The sequence below is a fragment of the Arachis ipaensis genome, chromosome B04 (assembly GCF_000816755.2).
Source record: "Arachis ipaensis cultivar K30076 chromosome B04, Araip1.1, whole genome shotgun sequence".
Classification (NCBI taxonomy): domain Eukaryota; kingdom Viridiplantae; phylum Streptophyta; class Magnoliopsida; order Fabales; family Fabaceae; genus Arachis; species Arachis ipaensis.
This window is the reverse complement of record NC_029788.2, coordinates 18,931,289-18,940,554: the sequence shown is the minus strand read 5'-3', so window position 1 is coordinate 18,940,554 and position 9,266 is coordinate 18,931,289. Positions and strand designations below refer to the sequence as shown.

At 36.3% G+C, this 9,266-nt stretch overlaps 1 protein-coding gene across 5 annotated transcripts; it reads left to right on the top strand.

Moving 5' to 3' along the window:
- LOC110270553 lies at window positions 5,882–7,066 on the top strand. 5 transcript variants are annotated; one of them, XR_002360192.1, is made up of 4 exons: window positions 5,882–6,117; window positions 6,295–6,375; window positions 6,571–6,618; window positions 6,757–7,066. XR_002360192.1 is itself a non-coding variant. In XM_021120154.1 (4 exons), exons 1-4 carry the CDS (start codon window positions 6,050–6,052, stop codon window positions 6,968–6,970), a joined length of 234 nt encoding a protein of 77 aa, XP_020975813.1. In that variant the 5' UTR covers window positions 5,882–6,049; the 3' UTR covers window positions 6,971–7,066. The 5 variants fall into 5 exon arrangements, 2 of the variants coding, with proteins under 2 accessions (XP_020975813.1, XP_020975812.1); XM_021120154.1 differs by lacking the exon at window positions 6,571–6,618 and having other exon boundaries at window positions 6,295–6,343; window positions 6,757–6,825; window positions 6,923–7,066; XR_002360191.1 differs by lacking the exon at window positions 6,571–6,618.

The following is a 9,266-nucleotide window of genomic DNA, read 5'->3' as shown; positions in this document are numbered from 1 at the left end:
TTGAGCCTTCTGTAGTCAATACACATGCGCCACCATGTAACTGTTCTTGTAGGAACCAGTTCATTTTTTTCATTATGAATCACTATCATGCCTCCCTTTTTTGGGACGACTTGGACAGGGCTCACCCAGGGGCTATCAGAAATAGGATAGATAATCCCAACCTCTAGTAATTTGGTGACCTCTTTCTGCACCACTTCCTTCATGGCTGGATTTAGCCGCCTCTGTGGTTGAACCACTAGTTTAGCATTATCTTCCAATAAGATTTTGTGCATGCATCTAGCTGGGCTTATGCCCTTAAGGTCACCTATGGACCACCCAAGAGCTGTCTTGTGTGTCCTTAGCACTTGAATAAGTGCTTTCTCTTCCTGTGGATTTAAAGCAGAGCTTATGATCACTGGAAAAGTGTCACCTTCTCCAAGAAATACGTCTGAACGCCAGAACTGTGCCCATTTTGGGTGTTCAGCGCCAGATCTTACCCATTTTGGGCGTTCAACGCCAGATCCTTGCTTGTTTCTAGCGTTGAACGCCAGTCCTTGCTTGTTACTGGCGTTGAACGCCAGTCTTGGGCATGGTCTGGGCATTCAGCGCTAGCCTTCCACCAGATTGCTGGCGTTTTAATGCCAGAATTACTTTTCCCTGGGCTCTTACTGTCCTCAGGTGAATTTTGGGTGGTTTGCTCATTCCTTAGCTCTTTGCTGCCTTGAGGTGGGGTATTTAATGTTTTCCCACTTCTTAATTGAACTTATTGGCATTCTTCTGTTATTTGTCTTGACAGCTGTTGCTTTGTTTGCTTCAATTGTTCTTCCATATTTATATTAGCCATCCTTGTCTCTTGTAGTTTATCCTTGAATTCGGCTAACTGCTTTGTTAGAAAGTCCAATTGCTGATTGAATTCAGCAGCTTGTTTTACAGGGCTGAGTTCAGCAGTTACTGTTTTAACCTCTTCTTTCATGGAAGGGTCACTGCTTAGGTACAGATGCTGATTCCTGGCAACTGTATCAATGAGCTCTTGAGCCTCTTCAATTGTCTTTCTCATGTGGATAGATCCACCAGCTGAGTAATCTAGAGACATCTGAGCTCCTTCTGCAAGCCCATAATAGAAGCTGTCTAACTGAACCCACTCTGAAAACATTTCAGAGGGGCATTTTCGTAGCATCTCTCTGTATCTCTTCCAGGAATCATAAAGAGATTCATTATCTCCTTGTTTAAAGCCTTGGATGTCCAGCCTTAGCTGTGTCATCCGTTTTGGGGGAAGTATTGATTCAGAAATTTTTCTGTCAGCTGTTTCCATGTCCTTATGCTGGCCTTAGGTTGGTTATTTAACCACCTCTTAGCTTGATCTTTTACAGCAAATGGAAACAGTAATAGTCTGTAGACATCCTATTCTATTTTCTTATCATGTACTGTGTCAGCAATTTGTAGAAATTGTGCCAGAAACTCTGTAGGTTCTTCCTGTGGAAGACCGAAATACTGGCAACTTTGCTGCACCATGATAATGAGCTGAGGATTCAACTCAAAGCTACTGACTCCAATGGAGGGTATGCAGATACTACTCTCATATGAAGCAGTAGAGGGGTTAGCATATGACCCCAGAGTCCTCCTAGACTGTTCATTTCCTCTTAGGTCCATGATGGAGAAAGGAAGATGATGTAAAATAGAAAAAATATTTTTATTTATTTAATAATTTACTTATTTCGAAAACAAAATAAATTACAATAAAATAAATAAAAATGGGTGAAGATTTTCGAAAAAATGAGGAGAGAGAAAGTGGTTAGGAAATTTTGAAAAGGATATGATGATTTTTGAAAAAGGTTTTAAATTTTGAAATAAAAATCTGAATTTTAGAAATAGATTTCGAAAATTTGCTTTTAAATAAGAGAGAAAAGATATTTTTGAATTTTAAGAGGAAAGAAAAAAAACAGTAAGATAGCACAAGATTTAAAATTTTTAGATCTAATGCTCCTTGTTTTTGAAAATTTTGGAGGGAAAACACCAAGGAACACCAAACTTAAAAATTTTAAGATCAAGACACAAGGAAAACTCAAGAACACTTTGAAGACTCACAAGAACACAAGAACATGAAGAAAGAAAACCAAACTTAAAATTTTTAGAAAACTAAACTAAAATTTTCGAAAACCAAAGGGAAATCAACAAGAAAACACCAAACTTAAAGTTTGGCACAAAATTTAATAAAGAAATTATTATTTTTGAAAAAGATTTTAAAAAGAGTATACCAAACTGCCACGGACTTAAACCAACGCTCTAGCCAATTGGGCAGTAAATGTAACACTTGTTTTGAAGAAGTATATATATATATATATATATTTTTGAAAGAGAAAATAAGGATTCTAAAATTTTAACCAAAAATAATAATAAGAGACTCTAAAGCAAAAAGAAAAATTTTTCCTAATCTAAGCAACAAAATAAACCGTCAGTTGTTCAAACACGAACAATCCCCGGCAACGGTGCCAAAAACTTGGTGCACGAATTATAAATCACACTTTTTACAACTCGTACCACTAACCAGCAAGTGCACTGGGTCGTCCAAGTAATACCTTACGTGACTAAGGGTCGATCCCACGAAGATTGTTGGCTTGAAGCAAGCTATGGTTATCTTGTAATTCTCAGTCAGGAAAACAATAAAACAATTCACTTATTAAATTTGATTGCAAGGAATAACAGAGCATGAAATAAATACTTGTTATGCAGTAATGGTGAATGTGTTGGAGTTTTGGAGATGCTTTGTCTTCTGAATCTCTGCTTTCCTCTGTCTTCTTGTTCACGCACGCATGTCCTCCTATGGCAAGCTGTGTGTTGGTGGATCACCGTTGTCAATGGCTACCATCCATCCTTCCAGTGAAAAGGGTCCGGGTGCGCTGTCACCACACGACTAATCATCTGCAGGTTCTCAATCATGCCGGAATAGGATTTACTATCCTTTTGCGTCTGTCACTACGCCCAGCACTCGTGAGTTTGAAGTTCGTCACAGCCATTCGATCCCAGAATCCTACTCGGAATACCACAGACAAGGTTTAGACTTTCCGGATTCTCATGAATGCTGCCATCAATCTAGCTTATACCACGGAGATTCTGATTAAGGAATCTAAGAGATATTCATTCAATCTGATGTAGAACAGAGGTGATTGTCAGACACACGTTCATGGATTGAGGAAGGTGATGAGTGTCATGGATCATCACCTTCTCCATAATTAGGCGCGAATGGATATCTTAGATAGGAACATGCATGTTTGAATGGAAAACAGAGATACTTGCATTAATTCATCGAGACACGGCAGAGCTCCTCACCCCCAACAATGGAGTTTAGAGACTCATGTAAGAGTACAAAATTCAGATCTAAAATGTCATGAGATACAAAATAAATCTCTAAAAGTTGTTTAAATACTAAACTAGTAACCTAGGTTTACAGAAAATGAGTAAACTATAACAGATAGTGCAGAAATCCACTTCTGGGGCCCACTTGGTGTGTGCTGGGGCTGAGACTAAAGCTTCTCACATGCCTGGGGCTGTTTTGGGTGTTCAACACCAGCTTTGGATCCTTTTCTGGCGTTGAACTCCAACTTGCAACTTGTTTCTGGTGCTGGACGCCAGAATTGGGCAGAGAGCTGGCGTTGAACGCCAGTTTACGTCATTTATCCTTGAGCAAAGTATGGACTATTATATATTGCTAGAAAGCCCTGGATGTCTACTTTCCAACACAATTAAAATCACGCCATTTGGAGTCATGTAGCTCCAGAAAATCCATTTTGAGTGCAGGGAGGTCAGAATCCAACAGCATCAGCAGTCCTTTTTCAGCCTGAATCAGATTTTTGCTCAGCTCCCTCAATTTCAGCCAGAAAATACCTGAAATTATAGAAAAACACACAAAATCATAGTAAAGTCCAGAAATGTGGATTTTTCCTAGAAACTAATGAAAATAAACTAAAAACCAACTAAAACATACTAAAATCTATATGAAATTAACCCCAAAAAGCGTATAAAATATCCGCTCATCAATACTCTGCTGACCCTATGTCGTAAGTGTGGCCGGGCACTGTGAAAGTCCCGGATGAGCTCTCCCCCGTGAATATACACCAGTGCGGGTGTTGAATATAGATTGTGATTATGATCATGATGATGATCGAGAAATAACTCGAGTTGGGGATGCACGACAGAGGGACAGTCCAATGGTTAGCTACCAGGACTTGTCAGATTGGCTTTATAACCGACAGATGATATCATCAGCCACTAGGACAGGCATGCATCATATGCATCTATGTGACATTGTTTGGGTGTGCATATTCTACTTGGTTTGCCTTTGTGAATACTTGTGATTATCTGCTAATTGTTCTACTTGCAGTAACTGTTTGTTTGTACTTGAACATTTCTACTTGTGATTGTGACTGGGATTTTGTTGGACCATGGTGATTGGTTGTTGGTTGGACTGTTTGGGCCTGGGGCCGTGGTTGATCATGATTTGGGCCGAAGGCTATGTTGGTTGGTGTTTCCGGTTTGGAAAAGCATGGAAGGCTAATTTGGTTCAGCTTAGATAAACCCTTTTGAAACCCTTTTAAGTTTTTAAGAATTGAACGATTTTTCTTTCAGAAAAGATTTCAGACTTCTCTTTTATAATAAACCGTTGTTTTTGGAAAAGATACATAAGGCAGTTATCAATCACTATAACGATTTTATCTCTCGTATCCTATTATAGTAATTCTGCAACCCTACGGTGGGAACCCTTTCGAGGATGATGTTCTCACCCCCCTACAGTTTTCCCTTCAAGATATGGAAGCAGAAGTCACAAAGAGCTTATCTAATTGTGGTTCGTCCCGCTTGCTCCAGGTTAATGCTTGAGAATTGAAAATGATCATGCTTGATTTAAATTGAACAAAAGTATGTTTGTGACGCCTGGGTAGTAGCAAGGATGGTTGTTCGTCCCGCTTACTCCAGGTTGAGCTTTCACTACTAGAAATAGGGCTTTTTCGGACGAAAATTTCAAACGAAATTTATTCCGTCTAAATGACTTTTTCATTTCGGACAAATTTGAGACAAATGTTGAACAACTTTTAGTGGAGACATTGGAATAATATATTCTGTTCTAAATTTGTCTAAATTTTGTCCCAAATTTTGGCGCCAAAATTTTTTTGGATGGCGCCAAAATTTTCATACAGATTAGCAACATATTTTGGACAAAAACTATAATTCGTCTGTATTCCATCTGAATATGCGCAATAATTTCAGACGGATTTGGGACGCATTTTGAAAAATGTTAATTTTATCCCAAATTTGTCTATAATTAGTCTTAAATGCTTTTACTATAGCTTACCCTTCGAAGTAGCTAAAATTTTTCCCAACTGCTGAGAACCTTTGCACCCAGCCCTCTCTCTGATCCCTATCTTGCAGCCCTCCGTCGCACCCTCTCTGTCGCAACCCTCGCACCCTAACCGCAAGCCTCCTCCTCAGATTCGCAACCTCGCACCCTCTCTCACAACCCTCCATCGGCGCTACTCCGTCGGCACTGCTCCGTCGGCGCGCCCTTTCTCAATTGGTGCTGTTTGTCGTAAACCCTAAACACCAAAGACATTGTTGCTTATCCCTCAATCGGCGCTCAACCGTCACTGCCTATCCCTCAATCGGCGCTCAACCCTCACCATGAATAGTACAAGGTAACTATTTCTTCCCTTTGTTTCTCTGTTCTTATGATAAGGGCCATTATTTTGGTTCCTTGGCTGTGAATCCATAGTTATAAGAACCATTTTAACGGACCGGCCGATTCGACCAAAAAATCAGTGTGCTACTGTTACATGAGTGTTTAAATATAGATTTAATGCTAATTAGAATTCTTTTATGTGGGATAGAGAAAATAAATGGTGAATAGTTTGCTCACTTGTAACAGAATCGATCTTGTGGATTGTAATGTTATTATTATCTATCTTGTTTCAGATTTTGCTGATTGGACTTGGGAGGAGTTCAATTTGATTTCTTTTAAATTAAGAGGATACAAAACTCTTACCAATAATGCTTTCTTTTATTGTCACAATTTGATTGGAAGATGGCAACAATGATAGCAAAGGGTTGCAGTGAAGGCAATCTCGAGTTTTATATGTGTCTGGTGAAGAGGTTAGCTTTTATTGGGTTTCTTTCCTGCATCCTGCTATTGTAGTTTGGGATAATATTTGATTTTCCTGATGTGGGCACTGAAGTTTAATATTTGGATTTGTGACTGTGCTTTGGGTTTAGAGTCGGTTAACCTTCTCTAATTTGGTTGCATTTATTTTGTTTTGTGTCATGTGACAGAACCTTGAGCATATTGGTAACAGAGCAGAATGCCTTAGGATTAAATCAGGTATATATTTATATTCAAGTACTGATATTGAGGTAAAAATCTGGATTTCTTCTGATTAGTTTTGCTGCTAGCATTCTTCTTGCCATATTATTTTCTATTTTATACATGGATTTTTATTGAAGTTATTGTCTGGGTCCTATTAAGCGATTATTTCATGTAATAGCCTTAACTTGCGAGAACTGTATGGTGAAGTTTAGATACTTGTATGCTTTTTTATCTTAATTTAGTTTTAAGACATATTGAAGAAAGCTCAGCTTCTTTTTCCTCGTGCTATGGTTGTTGATTTAATACAAACTCTTAATCCTATTAACAATGTTAGTAGTTTTCCTTCAACTCTATTAACACTTTTCTTTTTCTATCATTTGCCAATGTTTTTGAATTTAACATTTTGTTTTGGTTTATGTATTCTCCAGTGGTCAGAGCAAAATGTTAAGTTGAATGATGCTGAGCACAAGTTAAAAGATCAAGGACGTCAACTAAAGGTTCAACAGAAAAGAATTGGTTCTACTAAAAAGACAATTAATGCTTTGTATAAAAAGTTGAATCTCTCACTTCCTTCAACCTTGTCTAATCCTGCAGAAGATGAGCTTGGGACAGGCTCTAGTGATGATGAGGATGATAACATAAGTGATTGATGTCAAGAGTATATGTTTTTTCTGATTTAGATTAAGGAATTTTTAGGTGAATTAGTTAGTGCATTTTATTTTATTCATGATATTTGACCTTTTTAAAGGCTTTCTTTGTTTTAGTTTAAGTATTTTTTTTTCTTATCTTAGTTTGATTACATTTATGGATAAAAGTATTTTAATAATAAATATTTTTTAACTCTTTTATGGTAATTAATTTTTTCATGATTTTATTATGTGTTTATGATTTCGATGATGTAATATGAAAAAAATGATTATGATGCTCTTAATATAGAAAGCAGATCGAATACAATTTATTTTCTAAAATATTTATATATTAAATAGCAAATTATTTTGTATGAAAATTGTTTGAAATATTATATTAAATTTGTATAAAATTTGTTCGAAAATAATTCTTTTGTATGACATTTGTTTCAAATACCTAAATTCTTTTAAATTAAATTTGTCTAAAATTTAATTGAAAAGAAATATTTGATTTGTCTAAAATTTGTTCGAAAAAAATTTGTTATATTTGACTAAATTCGTTAGAAATTTGTCTGAAATAAAATATATTTTTTGTTTGAAATTTGTCTAAAAATTAATATTTTTATGTTTGAAATTTGTCTGAAATACGTTATTTTTATGTTGGCTAATCTGTCTGAAATTCGTCTAAAATACATCATAATAGTTAGAAATCTAGTAGATAAATGCCTATTCGAAATCCGTCACAAAATCGTCTGAAAAAAATTTCGGACGAAATTTCAGACAAAATTTAAATTAGCAACAAGGCTTTTTGGGACAAAAAAAATTCGTCCCAGTTTTGTTTGAAAAAAAAAATTTGTCTCTAATTTGTTCGAAATTTATTTCAATTTCGTCTCAAAATTCGTCCGAAAAAGTCCTATTTCTAGTAGTGTTTTAAATACCCGCCTGGGTAGTAGCCACAGTAGTGGTTATTCCACTGGCTCTGGGTTAAGCGGGTAGTAGCAAGGGGGTTGTAGCTCAAACCCACTTGCTCTGCATGGGTGTTTCAGTCCATGGTTAGTTACCAGGACGTGTCGGGTTGGCTATATAACTGACAAATGATATCATCAGCCATAGGACAGGTATACATCATGTGCATGCTATTTGTTTTGCTTGCTTGTGCATTAATTGAGAGTGCCTAAGTGAATTATTATGTTAATTGTTATATTTGCTATTTGCAGTACCTGTATACTAGTTGTGTTTGCCCTTGTTTGCTTGTTTGTCTGTGCGATATTACTGGAGTTGGAGGATTGGAGGAAAGGCGAGAAAGTTAGGGGGCTTAAGCCAGTTTAAGGTTTATCTTATGTGCGTGGCACCTTTACCATGCTGAGAACCCGCGGTTCTCATTCCATACGGATATTGTAGTTTTCAGATGCAGGACAGGCAGCACCTCGCTGGGGCATGCTGGAAGCTTCTAATAGCGAAGATCCTGGTCTTTGAGGCTTTATCTTATATATATGTATATCTGTAGATTCTTTTATCACCACTGCCTATATATTTGTTGTATTATCTTCCTCTTAAAGGCTATTTTGGAGAATTAGGTTATGTAACTTTGTATTTTGGGCTTATTTTTGGGTTTTTCTATATTTATGTATATATACTTATGTGCTCAGGCCGGTTTATCTTCGTGAGCCGAGTCTGAAGCTTTGTTATTTATACCTTGGAACTCTCCTTGGTTATATCTATGTTAGTTCTCTTGTCTTTTCCGTTTATTGCTTATGTGTTACGAGTGTTGCGCTTCGCATTTTATCGGTTTCGATTTTAAAACTTCTCCTTGAAGGCTCCTAGAATAAATTTTCTTCAACTATATTATATATATAAGTTTTTATTTTAGAGGTCGTAGCGCCTCGCCACCTCTATTTTACATCCTAGGTGTAAAGCTCTGGTGGTAGGGTGTTACACTTTAGATTTGTTACATAAAGAAATTAGTAATAATTTAAATTATATTATACCCATATATTTTATAAAGTTTAATTTTGAAATAAATTGGTCGAAAATATGCTATTAAAGCAGTCTTTTTTGTGAAAACTTATTTATTTTGGAACATTAGGAATATGGTGATATGTAATTCATGCGAATATTGGTCGGCTAAGAGGAAGGTCTATATTTGGTAGAGTTGCATATGCATATCAATGATATTTATATATTTGGGCAGCTAGTTAAGAATAAATTAATACTTATTATTTATGCGAATAATAATCAACTTAAAAGAAGTTTATTATTTGGCCAAATAATAAAATTGAACCTTATATTTATTTTCTATTTAATTATGCAAC

Bases quoted from the DNA above. Each gene is read 5' to 3' on its own strand.
- LOC110270553 (XM_021120153.1), top strand. From the start codon at position 6,050: ATGGCAACAATGATAGCAAAGGGTTGCAGTGAAGGCAATCTCGAGTTT. The intron at 6,118-6,294 runs GTTAGCTTTTAT...GTCATGTGACAG, and splicing joins TATATGTGTCTGGTGAAGAG to AACCTTGAGCATATTGGTAA. The intron at 6,344-6,756 runs GTATATATTTAT...TGTATTCTCCAG, and splicing joins ATGCCTTAGGATTAAATCAG to TGGTCAGAGCAAAATGTTAA.